Source organism: Capra hircus, chromosome 2 (genome assembly GCF_001704415.2).
Source record: "Capra hircus breed San Clemente chromosome 2, ASM170441v1, whole genome shotgun sequence".
Taxonomy (NCBI): domain Eukaryota; kingdom Metazoa; phylum Chordata; class Mammalia; order Artiodactyla; family Bovidae; genus Capra; species Capra hircus.
Window position 1 is genome coordinate 79,796,603 of NC_030809.1, and position 23,989 is coordinate 79,820,591.

At 34.8% G+C, this 23,989-nt stretch overlaps 1 protein-coding gene across 1 annotated transcript in view; it reads right to left on the bottom strand.

The window, feature by feature from the left end:
* LRP1B (LDL receptor related protein 1B) overlaps positions 1-23,989 on the bottom strand; it is a 2,198,408-nt gene that overhangs the window by 351,230 nt on the left and 1,823,189 nt on the right. The window contains 2 exon segments of the mRNA XM_018062463.1: positions 2,897-3,022; positions 3,651-3,843. Of these exon segments, the coding sequence (XP_017917952.1) occupies positions 2,897-3,022; positions 3,651-3,843 (319 nt within the window).

Genomic DNA, 23,989 nt, shown 5'->3' on the forward strand with positions numbered 1-23,989 from the left:
TGGAGGAGAGCACAGCCACCCACTCCAGTATTTTTGCCTGTAGAATCCCATGGACAGAGGGGCCTGGGCTACCACAGTCCTTAGGGTTGCAAAGAGCCTGACACAACTGAAGCGACTTAGCACAGCACAGCACTCAATCTATTGCTTGTAGAAAAACCATACAGGGAAAGTAAATCATATTAATTATGTTGGAGGTAATTAGAACTCATTTATCTCTACTAATGCAGGAAATATAGTTTAATTTTATAATTTGCTATCAGGATTTATTTCAGGACTATTCAGTTAAATAGATACTAATACTCTTTGAAGTTCGCAGTGTTTTGTTTATTATTCCTAGAATATAACCATTTTTACAGAATATCTATATTTTCTCTATCTATCTACCTATTAATGACTTTTAATTTAACTTTTTAAATGATAGCAGCCCTCTCCAAAGTTAGTTTTGTTTTTCTTGGTGCAGTCTAAATTTCAATAGTCAGTAGCTAAAGTAGAATGCCATTTTAGAGGAAATAACAAGAAATTAAGAGTCTAAAAATACCACTCACTTTCAATAGTTATTATCTTTAAGAAGAGTGCTCACTTACTGCCCACAATCACCTTAGATCATGAACTGAATAAAATTCATCCATTTTACTGAGAGTCCATTAGCATTCCTAACTTGTTTTGTCTATTTTAAACATACTGTTTAATTTCTCATTTCCAGTGAAAAATAATTGCTATGATAGAAAATGCCATATTTTGGTTTTATAATCACCATACCTTTGAGGAAAAGATGATAATATGTATAGTAAATATGGTTTATTATGCAAAAAAAAAAACCAAATATTGTATGAGCACAATTCTTGTTTAGGTATGTTTGAAGAAATAGTATTGAGTATTTTCTGCCTCTCTCTAGAAACAAAAACTGTGGTTCAGCTGTCCTCCATTCTCTTACAAGGTAATTGCTTCATCTAATTATATTTGCTATTCTTGTTTCTGTTACGGGTGTTAGTAAGGTTAGCAATGTCGTGTGAAATGGAATTGCCTAATCTTTTTTCTCAAGAGTTATGACAACAAATGGTTTTCTCTCCTTTGCCCTCAAGTAGGTGTTAGTAAATAACCTTTCATCCTTGTAATGTTGCCATTAACATTCATAAACTGCTCTGGGTGAACTAATTCAGATGTGGACCCCGAATTTCCAGAAACATCATCATTTCCCAAAGATAGATTTGATAAGAAGAAGCCAAGAGTTACTTTTCAATCTCTCTGCTGGCCCACAGAATTTCAATATGAATGCACAATGGATACAAGATACTTCTGTAAAGATTCGTCGGCTCTGAAGAACCCAGTATCACTCTGCAGTTCCACGTGAATACAACTATGCTTGTTTTAACACTACAGTTTTCTGTCTGATTCATTCCCTCTCATCAATAGTGAGACGCAGGTGGCTTAGTAGGGACAGATGTATTTAATCTATTTTGCTGCAAGGACAGGAATCTACTGTCTACAAATAAGCCTTGCTGTTTTGACTAGAGGCATTGGTTTACTATTGGCCTGTAGTGACCTGTGAAAGAAACATGAGTGATTCTAATGCATGGCTAACACTCCAGGCTTACAGATGGCGTCGGATCCAGACAATTACAGCTGAAACCACAAAGGCAAACTGAAATAGAGAGTTTAAGCAATTGCTTGAGAAATTCAGGGAAGTGTTACGGAATGAAGAAACATTGGAATTTGTGGCCCAAATTATTGAAATTAACTATCTACTGGACAATTACATCACTCCCTTGTTTGCCTCAGCACATTCTTAAAGTCTTTTACTTATTTTGCTAAGAAATGCCCTTTTGGGTTACGTGCCAATATACAAAGTGAGAAAATATGTATATGTTCTTGCATTAGGTGTAGTAGTTTTCCTGGTTAAAAAAATTATGTCAAAGTGTTTGTATAAGAAAAAAAGTTTCCAAATGTACATGGCTCCAAGAATCACACTTGTTTGTATTAAAATAAAGAACAGGCAAAAGAGAAGATCCTTCTGGTATACAAAGACTGAAAGAAGACAAAAGATGCAATTGAAAAATACTTTCAGCTTATGATTCTTATTTTTATAATGTAGACATATCTAACTCTATTGATTTTCTAAGATGAAAGATATGAGATGAGTATACGGGTGAGGAAAAAAAAACCTGAACACATCGTAAGAGTTAACCAATTTTAATTTTCCAAAATGCTTCTCTCTTGTATTTCTTACTCACAACTAGTTTTGATGTTAAAGAGAAATTAACCCTTTTTATGTTGCTGGATAATTTTCATGACGATATTAGAACACTTGAACCGTTATTTACAGTAGAAACAGTTTGGGAAACTTAGCTGTTAATAAGTATATACTGTAATGGTACTAATTAAAGATTGCAATGCCTTTGGGAGGTATAAACATCACACAAGGCTGCAATGTTACATTTTTAATTAACAGTTCAGAAATGACTACAAATAAATTGTGTGAGCCATTCTTTCTCATTTACATACTCTGACCGACTGTGAGTGGGTTCACTACTAAGCTACTGCCTGTACACTGGTTTATTCTGGCTTTAATTAATTTTGCTATTGACTGAATTCTTAAAGTCATAACTCCTAAATTTTCAGATATCATTGTGTACAGGTATTTCTTCAGTTTACCCAACATCTTCCAGCCATAATCAGAGGACACAACATTCATCACTCTTTGGGTTATTATTACCTATCACATGGTGCTATAGGTAGAATGGTAAACAGTTCTTTTTAGAATAGAGACATAAGCCAACAGGGTCTCTAATATTGCAGGAGAGTACAACTTCTAACATATGCTTAAACAATTCCAATGTCCATGTGTGCCATTTTGAGCAGTTATGTGTTACATCACATCTCAATTCTCTTTACTTACTCACACATCTGTTGTCTTCCAGCAATATTCGATCCCCTCTGCAGGAACAATTCACTCTTCCATTAGGTGTTAAAAGGCACAAGTCATGGCAACCTCCATTCAATAATGCACATGGAGAAAGTTCACCTGCAATGAAGAGGTTTTCTTGGTGACATTTTATACTGAATCCCCATACTGTGTTACTATAGATTAACAGTGAACTGTTAAACAGCCTCAATCTCTCAAAATATCTCATGAACAAGAAAGATTCAGGACTTTTGAAAATCTAAAGATTCCAAATGATGAGTACAATTAAAAATATGTAACAAATCTCTACATTTCCTAACATATTTGTCATTCAATACACTGGTACCTCTAGAAACTACACAAACACTGCAAACTGAAATTTTGTAGGTATTCCAGGGATTAGAAAAAAAAAATGTTTAAGCCCGATGCAAAGCTTGTTTGTGAAACAAGTATGATTTTCTTGAAAACAACCTGATTTGAATAATCAAAAATAAGAGGAGTGAGAAAGTGTGAAATAGATATTCAGAAACTAATAACTAAAAGTGAATCATTCCTCTGGTGATAAATTAAGAACTACAAAATTTCCATAAAACATTCAGATAACTTCAATATATTCAATGGTCAAAGGCTGAATAGTAGCCCCAGAAACAGTAAGAAAACAAAATCCAACTAAGTATCACTTAAATATATATATGTTTTTGAGAGATTATATAATTAAGAAATAAATTTGCTTTCTATGGTAACTTACAGCTATTGGTATCATTAGCAACAGCTATGATACCCATTGGTTGATGTGGAATATCAGAACGAAGAATTTTTGTATCTCCTCCTGTGTACTTGTTAGAACGCAAGATAGCTCTTCTTCCCCAATCTGACCAGAAGATATAATTGTCATATACAGCCAGACTGAGAAAAGCTCCTGGCCCAGATTTGACAATCACCTGAAATAAAGTAAAATATCGTATTTTAAAAAATGAAACTATCTGCATATGTTTTTGCTCAAAAAAGAGATTATTAGTTTACTTTAATCAATTGAAATAATCAGATAAAAATGTATTTCACTGACTGTATTAAGGTTTATTTTAAATATCAAAATCATCCTTACTTTTTGTAATGTGCTTACTTAATATTTGAAGTATATTTCTGTTTAATAGTCATTCACTTTAAACAATTCTGTACTTTTAGTATTATAAACCAAAATCAAGACAAAAATATGAGATTAACTTATTACTATCAAACATTTTTATTAAGAAATCATTAGATATGTAGTAAATACTCATTAAGCTTTCAGAACTGTATATAAAATACACAATACAATTTGATCCAGGTTATTCCTTTAGACAACACAAGTGATTTAACAAGTTATCCATGCATTAGAAATAAAAATTGAAAACACTCAGACGAAGATGAAGTAAAAGGGACTAGATTTCCCTTCCTAATAAAACAACTAAAAAACTAAGCAAAATACAGAAAACAAGGCTTTTCAACAAATTGGATATCAGGTAAGAAATGACAGTGATTCCTGTGTAACAGGAACTAAACCAAGTGAGTCCCATAACCTCCAGAGTTTATAACCTGAGATAGTGACGAATAGTGAGGCAGTGCAGAGGGACTCAACAGAGTTCAGGGAACTCTCTGAGTGGACAGAGCTTAGAGTTATGGGAGTTACTGGAGAGTGATATGGTTAGATCTCACAAGGCAGAGTGTTAGAGAAGAGAATGCAACAGAAACAGAACTCTGGGTGTCTGCACAGGGTCCTCCTGGAGTATTCAGCCATGTACTAAGCACATTTACCTTGATTCATGGACCTAACCTTCCAGGTTCCTAGGCAATGCTGTTCTTTATGGCATCAGACTTTACTTCCATCACCAGTCACATTAACAACTGGGTGCTGTTTTTGCTTTGGCTCTGTCTCTTCATTCTTTTTAGAGTTATTTCTCCACTCTTCTCCAGAAGCATATTGGGCACCTACAGACCTGGGAAGTTCACCTTTCAGTGTCATATCATTTTGCCTTTTCATACTGTTCATGGGGTTCTCAAAGCAAGAATACTGAACCGGCAAATTTAACTCAGATGACCATTATATCTACTAGTGTGGGCAAGGATCCTTTAGAAGAAATGGAGTAGGCCTCATAGTCAACAAAAAACCTAAATGCACTTCTTGGGTACAATCCCCAAAATGACAGAATGATCTCTGTTCATTTCCAAGGCAAATCATTTAATATCACAGTAATCCAAGTCCATACCCCAACCAGTAATGCTGAAGTTCAATGGTTCTATGAAGACCTACAAGACATTCCAGAACTAATACTCAAAATAGAAATCATTTTCATTATAGGGGACTGGAATGCAAAAGCAGGAATTCATGAGATGCCTGGAGTAATAGGCAAATTTGGCCTTGGAGTACAAAACAAAGCAGTTCAAAGGCTAATAGAGTTTTGCCAAGAGAATGCACTGGTCATACCAAACACACTTTTCCAATAATACAAGAGAAGATTCTACACGTGGACGTCATCAGATGGTCAATACCGAAATCAGATTGATTATGTTCATCGCAGCCAAAGATCATACTGTATTTTCTATACAGTCAGCAAAACAAGACCTGGAGCTGACTATGGCTCATATCATGAACTCATTATTGCCAAATTCAGACTGAAATTAAAGAAAGTAGGGAAAGCCACAAGACCATTCAAGTATGACCTAAATCAAATCCTTTATGATTATACAGTGGAAGTGAGAAAGAGATTCAAAGGATTAGATCTGATCGAGAGAATGTCTGAAGAAATATGGACAGAGGTTTATGACATCCTACATCCATGTCATGTACAGGAGGCAGTGATCAATAAAAACCCCAAGGAAAATTAATGCAAAAAAGCAGAATGGTTGTCTGAGGAGGTCTTACAAATAGTGGAAAAAGGAAGAGACGCTAAAGGCAAAGGAGGAAAAGAAAGATATACACATTTAAATGAAGAGTTCCAAAGAATAGCAAGGAGACATAAGAAAGGCTTCCTCGGTGATCAATGCAAAGAAATAGAGAAAAGTAATAGAATGGGAAAGACTAGAGATCTCTTCAAGAAAATTAGAGATACCAAGGGAATATTTCATGCAAAGATGGCACAAAAAATGACAGAAACAGTATGGACCTAAAAGAAGCAGAAGATATTAAGAAGAGGTGGCAAGAATATACATAAGAACTATACAAAAAAAGATCTTCATGACCCAGATAATCATGATAGTATGATCACTCACCTACAGCCAGACATCCTGGAATGTGAAGTCAAGTGGGCCTTAGGAAGCATCACTAGGAACACAGCTAGTGGAGGTGGTGGAATTCCAGTTGAGCTATTTCAAATCCTAAGTGATAAGGCTGTTAACATGCTACACTCAGTTTGCCAGCAAATTTGAAAACCTCAGCAGTGGCCCCAGGACTTGAAAAAGTCAGTTTTCATTCCAACCCCAAAGAAAGATAATGCCAAAGAATGCTCAGACTACCACACAATTGCACTCATCTCACATGCTAGCAAAAGTACTGCTCAAAATTCTCCAAGCCAGACTTCAATGGTACGTGAACCGTGAACTTCCAGATGTTCAAGCTGGATTTAGAAAAGGCAGATGAAGCAGAGATCAAATTGCCAATATCCACTGGATCATAATAAAAGCAAGAGAGTTCCAGAAAAGCATCTGCTTCTGCTTTATTGACTTTGTCAAAGCCTTGGATCACAACAAACTGTGGAAACTTGTTAAAGAGATGGAAATACCAGACCACATGACTTGCCTCCTGAGAAAGTAGGCAAGTCATCTGTATGCAGGTCAAGAAGCAACAGTTAGACCTGGACATGGAACAACAGACTAGTTCCAAACTGGAAAATGAGTACATCAAGACTGTATATTGTCACCCTGCTTATTTAACTTTTATGCAGAGTACATCATGCAAAATGCCGGGCTGGATGAAGCACACCTGGAATCAAGATTGCTGGGAGAAATATCAATAATCTCAGATATGCAGATGACACCACCCTTATGGCAGAAATTAAAGAGGAACTAAAAAGTCTCTTAATGAAAGTGAAAGAGGAGAGTGGAAAAAAATTGGCTTAAAGCTCAACATTCAGAAAACTAAGATCATGGCATTTGGTCTCATCACTTCATGGTAAATAGGTGGGGAAACAGGGAAAACAGTGTCAGACTTTATTTTGGGGGGCTCCAAAATCACTGCAGATGCTGTTTGCAGCCATGCAATTAAAAAATGCTTACTCTTTGGAAGGAAAGTTATGACCAATATAGATAGCATATTCAAAAGCAGAGATATTATTTTGCCGACTAAGTTCCGTCTAGTCAAGGCTATGGTTTTTCCAGTGGTCATGTATAGGTGTGAGAGTTGGACTGTGAAGAAAGCTGAGTGCCAAAGAATTGATGCTTTTGAACTGTGGTGTTGGAGAAGACTTTTGAGAATCCCTTGGACTGCAAGGAGATCCAACCAGTCCAGCCTAAAGGAGATCAGCCCTGGGTGTTCTTTGGAAGAAATTCTGATCACCTAAGTCTCTCTTCACCAAGAATCATGTTAGGTCACTTTAGCCAGAATTTTCCCTTACCTCTGACATTTCCTCTTAGTAATTGTCCATCCACTGACAGCCTGTTTGCTCCCTGGCTTTAAATGTCTACTTTTCCTTCTATTTAGAGTTGAACTCAGTCTCTGTCTTCTACTGCAAAACACCACTGCAGTAATCTCTATATCTATCCTGATAGTTCTGAATAAAGTCTCAGTTACCATTTTGACAAGAGTCATATATACTATTTTCCTTAACACATTCAGTGTAATACTACTGAGAAATAAAAAGGATGAATTATTGATGTATGCCACACTGTGGATAAATTTCAAAATCATCATGCTGAGTGAAAGAAGCCAGACAAAAGGGAGTATAAAGTATATGCTGCCATTCATTTAAACTTCTACAAAATAAGAAATAATCTGTAGTAACAAAAAAAAACGCTTTCTGGGGATAGAGTGGGAAGGAGTAGAGTGGGAAAAGAAGGATTAAAAAAGGAAATAACAAAATCTGTAGAACTCATTGATCTGTTCATTATCTTGATGTGATGATGACTCACAGATAATGTGCATATGAATATGAAGATTTTTCAATTTAAATATTTAAGTTTTAATGTATGTAAATATATGTGAATTTTTTAAATAAAGGCCAGAAATTTTAAAAAAGTATTTTCAGAAATAACATTAAGTATATATGACTGCAACAGCATTTAGAAGGACAAGATAAATCAGAAAATAGACATATTTGTTGCCTAGTCATTTTTACTTAACTTTTGCTTCTAAATCTAATCCATAGGGGACCTATCCAAATAGCTCCTCTGAACTCTAGAAAATCAGTGAATGATCTAATGGATGGTTTAAAATTTAAGCATATCTCTTAGGTGAATGAAGTACTCAGATTTCTAGAAGAGAGAAACAAATATGAATTTCCTTTTCTAGCAAGGAGATGAGATATAATTTTAGTAACTAAATAGTAAACATGCAAAGGAAGAGGGAAAGAAAGGACTCTATGAATTAAAGAAGTGAAGTCTGTAATAATTTGCCTCAGCAGAAAGTGAAAAGAAACTAAAAAGCCTCTTGATGAAAGTGAAAGTGGAGAGTGAAAAGTTGGCTTAAAGCTCAACATTCAGAAAATGAAGATCATGGCATCTGGTCCCATCACTTCATGGAAGATAGATGGAGAAACAGTGGAAACAGTGTCAGACTTTATTTTGGGGGGCTCCAAAATCACTGCAGATGGTGATTGCAGCCATGAAATTAAAAGACGCTTACTCCTTGGAAGAAAAGTTATGACCAACCTAGATAGCATATCCAAAAGCAGAGACATTATTTTGCCGACTAAGTTCCATCTAGTCAAGACTATGGTTTTCCCAGTGGTCATGTATGGATGTGAGAGTTGGACTGTGAAGAAGGCTGAGTGCCAAAGAATTGATGCTTTTGAACTGTGGTGTTGGAGAAGACTCTTGAGAGTCCCTTGGACTGCAAGGAGATCCAACCAGTCCATTCTGAAGGAGATCAGCCCTGGGATTTCTTTGGAAGGAATGATGCTAAAGCTGAAACTCCAGTACTTTGGCCACTTCATGCGAAGAGTTAACTCATAGGAAAAGACTCTGATTCTGGGAGGGATTGGGGGCAGGAGGAGAAGGGGACATCAGAGGATGACATTGCTGGATGGCATCACTGACTTGATGGATGTGAGTCTGAATGAATTCCAGGAGTTAGTGATGGACAGGGAGGCCTGGCGAGCTGCACTTCGTGGGGTCGCAAAGAGTTGGACACGACCGAGTGACTGAACTGAACTGAAGACAGCAAAAAGTTCAAAGAATACCTTTCAAGGCATTAATATAGTTTATTTGGCTTGGTTTCATTTAGAAGAAATTTTTGTCTCCTTTTTGTGGACAAAATACATAAATGGTGATGTTGGAGCATATTTTGAATAAAGAAATTAGCTTTTGCCTTGCAACATCACAATCAGGAGGGCTTGATAATCAACATCTAATTCACAGATACAGAATTTACTCAATTATCTCTGTTTTAGAAATCATTGTGTTATAATGGGAAGGGCTTATTAGGCCCACATGCAAATGGAAGCATGATCATTCTTGAGGAGGGTGGATTTGGGAAAGTGTTTTACTTAAAAAAAAATGCAGCTTTCTCATCATTATGATGGAGGTGATTAAAACATGTTTCAACAATTTCACAGGGCTGTTTTAAGGATATATGCAGAAATGTTCTGACTATCTTATATTGCTATATATGGATATATTTGACCAATTTACCTGTCATAGATAAGTTTAAATAGTAACTTTTGTAATTTCTGCTTCAGGTTTATTATAAAATAGTTATTTTTATATAAAAATCAAGCTAAGAAAACTCAATAGGAATATGTTTGTAGAAATAAATAAATCAATTAGATTCTTTGCCCTTGAGATATTAAATATGTTAAACAGAGACCTGGCTATGTTACTTTTCCCATAATCAGAAAAAATAAATGAATTATAAAGGAACTTTCACATGAATGATGACTGAATGGGAATGATCCTGAAGAAACAAATACCGTTCGTAATGCCACATATTGCCTTCTTAGGAATTAAAACATTCTAGGGTTAAACCATTTACTAACCACTAAAATTGATGTGATTTGAAGAAAACTGATAATCGTGAGAATGTGATAATTTAAAAAAATAGTCCTCTTTCTCTACTCCATCCTATATCAAACTCTAAATTATTATGAGATAATTAACAATGTCATCTTCCTAATTTCCAAAATTTTCCCTCATCCATTCTTTATTAACTGACAATTACTCTCTTCTAGAAACAATTCATTTTTATTCTAATTATATAAGTAATTTCTATTCTATAGGGCAATGTTTCTCAAGTAGTAATGTACATACAATTCACTTTGAGATTTGTTAAAACTTATATACTGATTCACTAAATTAAGATTGGAACTTCAGATTCTTCATTTCTAACAAACTTCCAAGTGTTGCTGATGCTGCTGGTTGGGAATTCACTTTAAAAAGCAAGAATTATAAAACAGAGAAAAGCACAAAAATAAAATAAATAATAATCTTACCACACAAATCTAATTAATCATTTTGGATTAAATATATATATGCATATATATATATATATATATATCTTTACAAATTGACAGACACATGAGCTATCTAAAGTTTCTTGAGATTAAGTAAAATCCATTTTAATAGTTTAATTTAAAAAAAGCAACTATATCCAAAATTTATTTCCTTTAAAGATGATAAAAAGATGTCTTTCTTGATCTGTCACATATTAGAAGACTTTATTTTACAAAGGGACAAGAGAATTCTTCTATATGTTCTTCTGTGCTCTGTGCTTAGAACAATTTTACTGATCTAAGTGCAAGACACATTGCTGTATAATAGTGGTTTTCACCCCTCCAAACACACACACACACACACACACACACACACACACACACACACACAACTACAGAACGGGGAAAACTAATGCTAAAATGGACTTTTTACCCTATGCGCTGTGCTGTGCTTAGTCGCTCAGTCACGTCTGACTCTTCACAACCCTATGGACTGTAGCACACCAGGCTCCTCTGTCCATGGAATTCTCTAAGCAAGAATACTGGAGCGGGTTGCCATGCCCTCCTCCAGAGTTTTTACCCTATAGGAAATCTGAAAAGACTGATGATTCTTAGCAAATGTAAAAGTTTAATTTAACATTCCTCATTTGTATTTCTTTGGGAATAACATCTTATTCCATAGTTAATATTTCAGGAGTATAAAAGATCACCTAAAATAATGTTATGAACTGAATGTTTGTGTAGTACTGAAATTCACATGTTGAAATCTTAACTTGTAACACACCATGTGATACTTGTAGGTGAAACCTTTGGGAGGTAATTAAGTTAGATCAAGTCATGAGGGCGAGGGCCCTGTGATGGGATCAGTGTATTTATTGGAAGAAGTAAAAACGTCTCTTGTTCTTCATGGAGGATATGCAGCAAGAAAGGAGCCACTGCAAGCCAGGAAGAAGACCGTCACTTGAAGCCAAACATGCTGGCATGCTCAGCTCTGATTCCTCAGTCGGAACCATGAGAAATGAACAACTGTTGTTTAAATCACCCAGTCAATGGTACTTTGTTATAAGGCGCACATGTTCTAAGTCACTTCAGTCAAGTCCAATCTTTGTAACTCCATGGACTGTAGCTCACCAGGCCCTCTGTCAATGGGATTCTCCAGGCAAGAGTACTGAAGTGGGTTGCCATTTTCTCCTCCAGGGGATCTTCCTGGCCTAGAGATTGAACCGGCTGTCTCCTGTATTGGCAGCCAGGTACTTTACCATTAGTGACACCGGAGAAGCTTGTTATAGAAACAGTAGCCAAATAAGACTGCTTTACTTTGTTCCTTTTTGAAGAGTCAGGTTGTAAGATTTATATCTGCTTAAATTTCAATAAACATTTTAAATCAACAAAATAAAGGAAAGATTACTACTTATGATATAAATATTACTAGAAAATGATACGGAGAAGGCAATGGCACCCCACTCCAGTATTCTTGCCTGGAGAATCCCAGGGACAGGGGAGCCTGGTGGGCTGCTGTCTATGGGGTCGCACAGAGTCGGACATGACTGAAGTGACTTAGCAGCAGCAGCAGCAGAAAATGATAACTTCTATATTGTTCTACCTGGGAAGATTTTCCTGAGAGAAGTAAGGATGAATAGGTAGTTGGATGAAAAGAGAAGGTAAAACTTTTGACAGTGGGGATGCATGGTGCAAAAGCTGAGAGGAAGGGGGAAGAGGAAGTGCTGAGAAAAGGATAAGCGGTTAAGTGAGCATGATTATCACTCAGACATCTGGGGAGAAGATCCCATGAGAAGCCTGGTGAGAAAGGACAGAAGGGAAAATATATAGGGCCTTCCTTCCTATAGGCCAAGGCCGGGAGTCTGTTCTGAAAGTAGTAGTAAATCATTAATTTTTAAGCATACCAATGTCATTATTGCTTTGTAGTTTAAAGATTATTCTGCTCTGATGTAGACAGTAGATTAGATACGAGCAAATTTAGGGAGACCAGCTAAGATAAACTGCTTTTGTCCAGACAAAGCATAATACTGTTGATATTTTGGGCAAGAAAGAAGAAGAATACAAATATTAGAGAAGTATCTGCAAACTAATGACTCTCTATTAAACTTTTTATCAGAACTCACAAGGGTTTTCATCACTCACTATTCATACATTCTTTTACAATTTTTTTTTCAGTGAGCAATGGTAGTTAACTCTTATGAATAGTTAACACTTCCTGAATGCTTATGATATAAAGGATATGCACGTATTGTATGTATCATACCAAATTTAATCTCACACTAACTTATGTGGTGATCACTATTTCAGTTCATATTTTATTGATGAGGATTGAAGCTTAATAAGTTTATGAAATAAGCCCAAAGCCACATATTTACTAAATGATTTGAGGCTGTTTCAGACCCAAAGCAGCTAAGATCTGAATTAACTTGTATATATAAAATCTAACTTGGTTAAAGAGATAGGAGAAACTATTTGATATTATCAGATGTATATGTATATATACTGCTTTTGTTATTGCATATATGCTTCTTAAATTAGGGACTGCAACAATTTCTTCAATCCCTTTTTCTATTCAGCATCATATGTTACATGAACAAAATAGTAAACACTGATAAATCATTAAGAATGAAAAATAAATTATATTAGCTAAACATAAATTAACATAGCTTTTTTATGGATAGGAATGGTTATTCTTATCACAATGAAAGTTTTTTTTTTTTTTGGTCACTACCAAAAGTAATTTGTTATATGGCAACTTTATAAGTTTTCATACTGATTGAGCTTAGTAGTTTACTTCTTTACTTCTGCTGACACAGAGAAAGGGAAAAAAGCATTCAATTAATCTATAATTATGCATGTTACTTTCAGAGTACAATAGTTTCTACTAAGAATTGAGCTGACTTTAGACATTTCACTGGTGAGAGTTCCATGTGGAAAAGAGAAGTGAAATCCACAAATTATGCTTGGTCATCTCTGTGTTAAACATTTTTATTATAATTTCTTAAATACTGTACCTTGCAAGCTTAATGAGCATTTCAATTTATAACACAGAAGCTTTGTCATCATAAATCACATGATATCATGTTTTGTGGTAATACACTATTATGACATTATTTTCAGGTGCTTTAACCTTGAACCTATGAACAGGTTCATGTTTCAAAATAATAGTGTTAATTAAGATAATGTATTTCATGACATTATCACTTAATCTCATGTGTGTTCTCAGTTCAGTTCAGTTCAGTTCAGTCGCTCAGTCGTGTCCGACTCCTTGTGACCCCATGAATCGCAGCACGCCAGGCTTCCCTGTCCATCACCATCTCCTGGAGTTCACTCAGACTCACATCCGAGTCCGTGATGCCATCCAGCCATCTCATCCTCGGTCGTCCCCTTCTCCTCCTATTCCCAGTCCCTGCCAGCATAAGAGTCTTTTCCAATGAGTCAACTCTTCGCATGAGGTGGCCAAAGTACTGGAGTTTCAGCTTTAGCATCTTTCCTTCCAAAGAAATCCCAGGGCTGATCTCCTTCAGAATGGACTGGTTGGATCTCCTTGCAGTCCAAGGGGCTCTCCAGAGTCTTCTCCAACGCCACAGTTCAAAAGCATCAATTCTTCGGCACTCAGCCTTCTTCACAGTCCAACTCTCACATCCATACATGACCACAGGAAAAACCATAGCCTTGACTAGATGGACCTTAGTCGGCAAAGTAATGTCTCTGCTTTTGAATATACTATCTAGGTTGGTCATAACTTTTCTTACAAGGAGTAAGCGTCTTTTAATTTCATGGCTGCAGTCACCATCTGCAGTGATTTTGGAGCCCCCCCAAAATAAAGTCTGACACTTTTTCTACTGTTTCCGCATCTATTTCCCATGACATGATGTGTGTCCTCATACATGGACAATTAAATCGGTAATCCACAACTGCAATTAACTTAAAGCTATGTGTCAGGAATTTAGAGACTAAAATATGCCTTTTCCTATCTTGAAACTTTACTGGCACTTTATTGGTAGAAGTGCTTGAACCAATCAAGGAATAAAAAAATATTTAGTTTTATAAGCCAGACAACATATTTCCAATATCCAGATGCTAAATATTAAATCAAACAATTTAAAAGGCAAGCAAACAGGAAGCTTTCCAAATATCCCATATCTCACTGACAAGATCATAAATGATCATTATGAGATATGACAACTTGGCCCCCACCATAGTCAGGCATGACAAAGTGTTACAGATTGCAAAGAAACAATTGCGGTTTTTTAGCCTGGGAGAAAATGGCGATGAGGTAAATCAGCAACTTGAAACTGAGAAATATTGAGCTGAGAAATATTGAGCTTACAGATAGACATCTATATTTAACTTGTCTGTGTATGTTTTCAGGACAAATATAAAAGGTTTAAATGTCATTAGTGTCCAATCAAATTTGAAAAGAACAGCATTCACAGCAATCATCTAAGAGGCTACTTATTGTGTGAGAAGAGCTACCAGCCTTTTTTAGAGGGGCAGACTCTTCAGAGAGAGATTAGAGAATGAAATATTTTGATTTTATACTCTCTCTTTCTGATCTTTCTATTGATCACACTCAACCAAGAGCCAGAGGACAGGGAGCCATTTGACTACATAGGTAAGTCTTTAGGGGGAAGAGACCAGTGAAGGGGGATGGAGAAAAGATCTGGTAGATACGCTTGAGAGAAGTAGTAGAAAGAACCCTATTATGAGACTCATTATTTTTCCTTGAATAGGCTTTTGGCTTCTTGGGACTCTTAATCTGTAAAATATGATAGTAAAAGGCAATGACTCAGCTCCCTTCCCAAAGAAACAGGATGGATAATATATTCTCTTAGGTCACTCAAAAGACTAATGAGAAAAAAAAATAACCTGTGATGTTCCTGAAGTGTTATAGCCAATGCTGAATGGACCTTGAGCAAGTCTTGATTGTCTTGGCTTCATATATGATTATAGTTACTGAAATTACAGTTTATCCAAAATTCTGATTTAGATATACTTAGTTTTTGGGCTTACCTTGTGGCTCAACTGATAAATAATCTGCCTGCAATTTGGGAGACCTGGGTTCGATCCCTGGATTAGGAAGATCCCCTGGAGAAGGGAAAGGCTACCCACTCTAGTATTCTGTCCTGGAGAATTCCATGAACTGCATAGTCCACAGGGTCACAAAGAGTCAGACATGACTGAGCGACTTTCACATCACAGACAGTTTGGGATTCATAAACTGATTTGTATCCATAAAGAATAAACTTTTTAAAAAGTAGTATATTTTTTAGTTAGTTCCTTCTGCTTTGAATTCCTTCCAAAACTTTCCATTGTGAGACTCAATTCAAGAGTTACTTCTTTTGGGAATCCCTTCCCAGCTGCCTGAAGCAATATGGCTTCTTCTGCATATTCAGACAGTTTCAACACACATTCATTACAACACTCATCAGGGGCTATCATAAGAACATTTTTTCAAATCTATAGATAAATAGGTTTTTATGCATAGATAAATAGAATAGAATATATTTAACATTCAATGATTACTTATTGATCAAATCAATCAATAAGTGAGCGATTAAAAAAACATTTCCCTCGGTATTTTTGTTTTTTCTTCCCATATTTGTATTTATTTATTCCTTTTCTGTTTTTAGTATACCTTTATATGAACTTTGAATTCAAATTTGTACTTTATTATGTACAGAAAATAAGCTCTTTTCTTTATAAAATGGTATTACCAACTTGTCTTACTGAAGAACCATAGACATCATCTTCTCAGGATTATATCATGCATTTGACAGTATTACTCTCTAGGTCATTGTCTAGATAAAAATCTCCATACTGAATTACTAGTCCTAATTTTTCAAATAAAGACCTGCTATCAAACAAAATTTAAATATTATTTTAAATGCTACATTGTAAGAAGTTAAAAGTTATCCTGCATAAAAGGATGATTATTTGTTTGCATGAATGTATATTTTTCAATGTATGTGATTATGTGACTACAGCTTAACACTTACTACATTTAAAAGAAACTTTTGCCTAGGACAATGAGCCTGGGCTCTGAAGTTAGCATGTTTGGAATCATGTCTAGAACATTCTCTTATTTTGCAACCTGGGGCTTGTTATTTCACTTTTCCAGGCCTCTCTTTTCTCACCTTTAAAATAACAAAAGAATTACTATTTATCAGAACATTTCAGAAATGACACATATAAAATCCTTAGCATGGTCACATAAGTAAGCTTTTCATAAATGTTAGCTATAATTATATTTGCATGAATGCAGTATGATTTAAATAGGTTTGTAAAGGTAGGTTTAGAATTTTAAATACACTAGTTTTATTCTTATTTTTTTAAATGCTGCAAAATATTCTAATGCAAACTTTGAGAATAGGTTTTATCTGTTTTGAAACTCTTATCACCTTCAGTATTAGAACTGCAAGTGATGGAGTTACATTGAGCAGGTACAAGATTTACAATTCTGGAAATAAAAGATTTCTGTTTGTTGTGTATGTAGGGAAAGGGAAGTTCATGCTTCTCTGAACATTCTTAGGATTGCTGCTGCTGCTGCTAAGTCACTTCAGTCGTGTCCGACTCTGTGCGACCCCGTAGACAGCAGACCACCAGCCTCCCCTGTCTCTGGGATTCTCCAGGCAAGAACACTGGACTGGGTTGCCATTTCCTTCTCCAACACAGGAAAGTGAAAAGTGAAAGGGAAGTCACTCAGTCGTATCCAACTCTTAGAGACCCCAAGGACTGCAGCCTACCAGGCTCCTTTGTTCATAGGATTTTCCAGGAAAGAGTACTAGAGTGGGGTGCCAATGCCTTCTCTGCCATTTCTTGCTAGCCAAAAGCAAAACCAAAACAAAAAAACAAACCTCATTTGAATGTTAAATATCATTTTATAAAGTGACAAATGATGTATGATTAAAGGTTATATCTAAAATGTTTACTTAATCATTTTGTTTTTTGTAATATAAAAGTATATGTAAAAAAATCATAATATAATGTATATTATTATATTATTGACATATTGTACCTTGTAAATGCCAAACATGTAGCCATAGGCTACTCAACAGTTAATTTAGTAAATATGCATGTATTTATAAATGTATATATAACAGTTGGAAGGTAAATTATAAAAGTATATTTGAATTTTCATAAGCACATGGTAATGTCATCCTAAAATTTTTCTTGATTAAATCCACACACATATGGACACCTTATCTTTGACAAAGGAGGCAAGAATATACAATGGAGTAAAGACAATCTCTTTAACAAGTGGTGCTGGGAAAACTGGTCAACCACTTGTAAAAGAATGAAACTAGATCACTTTCTAACACCCCACACAAAAATAAACTCAAAATGGATTAAAGATCTAAATGTAAGACCAGAAACTATAAAACTCCTAGAGGAGAACATAGGCAAAACACTCTCAGACATAAATCACAGCAGGATCCTCTATGATCCACCTCCCAGAATTCTGGAAATAAAAGCAAAAATAAACAAATGGGATCTAATTAAAATTAAAAGCTTCTGCACAACAAAGGAAAATAAAAGCAAGGTGAAAAGACAGCCTTCTGAATGGGAGAAAATAATAGCAAATGAAGCAACTGACAAACAACTAATCTCAAAAATATACAAGCAACTTCTGCAGCTCAATTCCAGAAAAATAAATGACCCAATCAAAAAATGGGCCAAAGAACTAAATAGACATTTCTCCAAAGAAGACATACGGATGGCTAACAAACACATGAAAAGATGCTCCACATCACTCATTATTAGAGAAATGCAAATCAAAACCACAATGAGGTACCACTTCACACCAGTCAGAATGGCTGTGATCCAAAAATCTGCAAGCAATAAATGCTGGAGAGGGTGTGGAGAAAAGGGAACCCTCCTACACTGTTGGTGGGAATGCAAACTAGTACAGCCACTATGGAGAACAGTGTGGAGATTCCTTAAAAAATTGCAAATAGAACTACCTTATGACCCAGCAATCCCACTTCTGGGCATACACACCGAGGAAACCAGAATTGAAAGAGACACATGTACCCCAATGTTCATCGCAGCACTGTTTATAATAGCTAGGACATGGAAACAACCTAGATGTCCATCAGCAGATGAATGGATAAGAAAGCTGTGGTACATATACACAATGGAGTATTACTCAGCCATAAAAAAGAATTCATTTGAATCAGTTCTAATGAGATGGATGAAACTGGAGCCGATTATACAGAGTGAAGTAAGCCAGACAGAAAAACACCAATACAGTATACTAACACATATATATGGAATTTAGGAAGATGGCAATGACCACCCTGTATGCAAGACAGGGAAAGAGACACAGATGTGTATAATGGACTTTTGGACTCAGAGGGAGGGAGAGGGTGGGATGATTTGGGAGAATGACATTCTAACATGTATACTATCATGTAAGAATTGAATCGCCAGTCTATGTCTGATGCAGGATACAGCATGCTTGGGGCTGGTGCATGGGGATGACCCAGAGAGATGTTATGGGGAGGGAGGTGGGAGGGGGGTTCATGTTTGGGAACGCATGTAAGAATTAAAGATTTTAAAATTTAAAAAATAAAAAATAAATAAAATAAAATAAAATAAAATGTACACTCAAAAAAAAAATCAAATTGGAAGACATACTTTTAAAAAAACTCAAATTCAATAAAAATTACTGTAGGATATAACTGTATAATCATATATAATTTCATATATGCCTCTTCCTTAATCATGCATATTATTTTATTTCTCAGGCAAATTCATTGGAGTATAATTTATATACCAAGTGAATTCAACTTATTTTTAACAATCACAGTAATTATGCATACACTCCTTCCCATCTGCAACTTCCAATCTCACATCTTTTTCCTTAGAAACAAATACTCATCAGTTTATTGAGCAATGCTTTTTTCTAACACTGTCTATTTTTAGAATTGGAGTCTTGCATGGTTATTAAATCTGAATTCCTATAATTTTTAACATTAAAGAGTGTGCTTTAAAAATGTGTCCCAATAAAATTAATTTGATTCAACAAGAGGTTATTAGATGAAGCAAAAATTCAAAATAAAAGTTTTAAAATACCACAAATGTAAAAATGAAGTGAGTAAAAGTAGCATTATCCTTCTTACATCTGGAGGTGAATGTGTTTGTTAATCTTTTTCAAGATCCTCTGAAGTCAGTGAAATGGCCTATAATGCCCTATAAGACCTGGCCTCTTTACCTCTCTAGAATTATCAGCTACTAATCACCTCCATGCTCATCTATTCTCTCTGTTTTAGCTACAGGAGCCTCTCGATTACATCTCACATATATGTCTCACAAGGTCTTCACAATGGCTGTTGTCTATGCCTGAGAGACTCTGCTTCCAAAATATCCATGTGGCAAACAAGCTCATTTCTTCAAGAATTAGCTCAAATATCACTTTTTCAATGAGAGGGGTTTATCTTGACTTTCTTACTATAACCTGTATACCTCTGCTATGTCATATCCAATTCCTCTATGCTACTCTATTGAAGTCAGGAGGAGAAGGGGACAACAAGGAACGAGATGGTTGAATGGCATCACTGACTCGATGGACATGAGTTTGAGCAAGTTCTGGGAGCTGGTGATGGACAGAGCAGTCTGGCGTGCTGCAGTCCATAGGGTTGCAAAGAGTCAGATATGACTGAGTGACTGAACTTAATTGAACTGATGCTATTCTACTTTATACTTAAGTTTACTACTTGCTATCTGTCTTTTACTGCTGGAATATAAGCTTTCTGAAAGTGGGTATCTATCTATTTTGTTCACTCATGAATGCTAACCACTTAGATCAGCATTCTGTACATATTGGACAATCAATAATGTCTGTTGAATGAAAGAATGAATTGATTGACCTACAGGGAAATGCAGATTAGAACCAGAATGAGATATTACCTCAAACCTACTCAGTTGAATATAATCAAAAGACAAATAATAACAATTATTGTCAAGGGTATAGAGAAATGAACCCTCATACAGTAGTTGTGAGAATGTAAAATGGTTCAACCACTTTAGAAAACAGTCTAACAATACTTCTAATTGTTAAACAGTTTCTATGTGATACATCAAGTCCACTATTGGTATAAAGAAATGAAAATATATTTCCACACTAAAATTTGCACATGAATATTCATTGCAACACTATCCATAACAGCCAAAGAGTAGAAACAACCCCAACATCCATCAACTGATAACTGATGAATGGATAAACAAAATGTGATACTTTCATACAATGGAATAGTCTTTAGCAATGAAAAGAAATGTTGCATGATATAATATTAACAAATCTTGAAAGCATGCTAGTTAAAGGAGCTAATCACAGAGGATTGCATATTGTATGATGCTATTTATAGTAGATATCCAGGACAGACAAATTTATAAAGAGAGTAAGTAGATTCATGGTTGCCTAGGAATGGGACAATGGGACTGGAGATGCATGGCTAAGGGATACATAAATGAATATTAAAATTCAAAGGCTGCTGATTTCCATCAGCTACTTATTAATTTCACAAGGGAGAAAGAGTATAGACATCTGTCAGGTTATCTAAGTGATCAAATCAAATGATTATCAAGTTAATATAACCATTAATAAGACATATCAATATGATGTTCACCTTGATATAATACTGCTGAAAGAGGAAAACATCACTATTGTAGCTTTTCTCCCAAAAATTTTAACCAGAATTTAACTATGATGAAATATCCTTCATAATCAAAATTGAGGAATATCCTAAAGAAAATAGAACAATACTCATTAACAGTATTTGTAAAAAAAAGACAAAATACAGTTAGGGTAACATCTCAGATTAAAGGCAAATAAGGAAACATAACAACCAATTGCAATGTATATTCCAGGATTGTAACCTGGTTACAAAATAGACGTTAGTTGTACAACTTAAAAAATGTGAAAAAGATCTGAATATCAATTAATATTTTATATGAATCACAATTGTATTTTGGTAAGAATTTTATTATTGGTAAAGGATATAATTGAGCTCTGTATTATTTTAACTTTTTTGTAAGTCTAAAATTACTTCAAAATTTTAAAATTATATATATATAATAATAAATATTTAAAATGTATTTAACAAAATATGTATAAGATCTATATACTGAAAACTGACAAACATTAATGAGAGAATTAAAGAGGGCCTTAATAAGTCAAAATATACCATATTTATCAATCACAAGATTCATTACTATTAAGATACCAATTCTCACATAATTTGTCTGTAAATATATTGAAATCCAAATCAAAACTCCAGCAAGGGAGTTTGTTGGAAATATCAAACTGATTCTAAAATTTTTATTGACAGAAAGGAACCCCAAATAATATATATATATACATACATATATATAGGAGTGCACGTGCACAGAAAGAGAGGAAAGCAAAAAGGAGAGAGAAGAAGAAAGCGAGGGAGGAAGACCTCCAGACCCAGATAATTCATTCCAATGGTGAATTCTCTCATAGAGGCAGGAAAGAAAGAACACCTACACAAACTTTCTCAGAAAATAAAGGAAGAAGAAACACTTTTCATCTCATTTCATGAGACTAGCATAAGCCTACACCTAAATCCAACAAAAGCATTACAAGGAGAAAAAAATATCTACAGGTCAGTATTTCTTATTCAGATCAATGAAAATACTTTAAACAAACAAAATAAAATAGCAATGCAAATGTAATTTCATGTATAAACAGTGACAGTGGTGGTCAAGCTTGCTTATTCTCATGAATGTCATGTTGCTTTCATATTAAAAAATCAATTAGTGTCTAATTTGACAAAAATCAACACCCATTCATGATAAAACAATCAACAAATTAGAAACAGAAGGTAATTTCCTCAAACTGATTAAGGAATCAATGAACAATTTACAAGGTATTTTACTACATGGTGGCAAAAATCTGAATAGTTTTCCCCTAAATTATAAAACCTCTGGAAAAAACAAAGCAATATAATTTTGACCTTGAGATGGGCAAAATTTTCTTTGATAAATATAAAAAGTGTGAACAATAAAAGAAATAACTGATAATTAAAATTCTTCACAATTAACACATTTTACCCTCAAATATATAATTTTTTTAAAAAGGCAAACAACAGACTAGGAAAAAATCTACACATCATAGTTATCAGGCAAAGTACTTGAATCCAAAGTAAATTTTATTTTATTTTTTTTCTATTTTTTTTTATTTTTTAAATTTTAAAGTCTTTAATTCTTACATGCGTTCCCAAACATGAACCCCCTCCCACCTCCCTCCTTTAAAGCTCAGGACTTCACCATAAGAAGGCAAAAAATACAAATACATAAAAATCAGTAAAAGATGTTAACAAATATTTCACACAGAAGATAGACATGTGGTTAGTAACAACATGAAAAGATGCTGAACAATATTAATGTAGGAAAATGCAAATTAAAACCACAAAGGGACACTAATATTCACTCCAATGGTGGTGAGAATAGAACTTTCATAAAGTGCTTGCAGGACAGTAAGATGATGTACAATCAGTTTGGAAAGCTCTTTGTTTCTTAAAAATTAAATATGTACCTACCATACACCCTAGACAGTAAAAATGCATGAGAAAAATCTGTAGAGTGGAGAGATGTGCTATATATCTTGATTGTGATGGTAATTACATTGATTATTCCAAAAAATTGCAATTTGGATAATTTGATAAAAAAGAAATTTTATTTTTAAGGTACAATAAAGTTATTTTGTATATATATATAAATTTTCCTATCATTTATATACTATACACATAGAATGTTTTAGTGGCTAAGATTTGTTTCAAAATAACCCTTAGAGAAGAAACATGTATTTAAGAAATAAAACTTATCCTAAGTGAGAATTGTTGAAGCTAAGAAACCAATATGTAGGACACCCTATACTATCATGTCTACTTATCATAGCCTTTTGAGATTGTTATTTTAAAAGGTAAAATAAATAAATAAAAATGTAAGAGAAGTAACTTAAATTTATGTTATTCTTATAACTACCCCATAAAATAACACTATTTTTAACACCAGCAGATTTCAAAGAATTTAAGTGATATCTTGGAGAAAATGGCAACCCCAGCATTCTTGCCTGGAGAATTCCATGGACAGAGGAGGCTGGCAGGCTAAAGTCCATGGGGTCGAAAAGACACAGGACTGAGTGATTTCTTAAAGGTTAAACGTCAAGTAAGTTGCATAAATTTGATGAAAGTGAAAGAGGAGAGTCAAAAAGTTGGCTTAAAACTCAACATTCAGAAAACTACGATCATGGCATCTGGTCCCATCACTTCATGGAAAATAGATGGGGAAACTCTGGAAAGAGTGACAGACTTTATTTTCTTGGGCTCCAATCACTGCAGATAGTGACTGAAGCTATGGAATTAAAAGATGCTTGCTCCATGTAAAAAAAGTGATCACCAACCTAGACAGCAATTGAAAAGCTGATACATTACTTTGC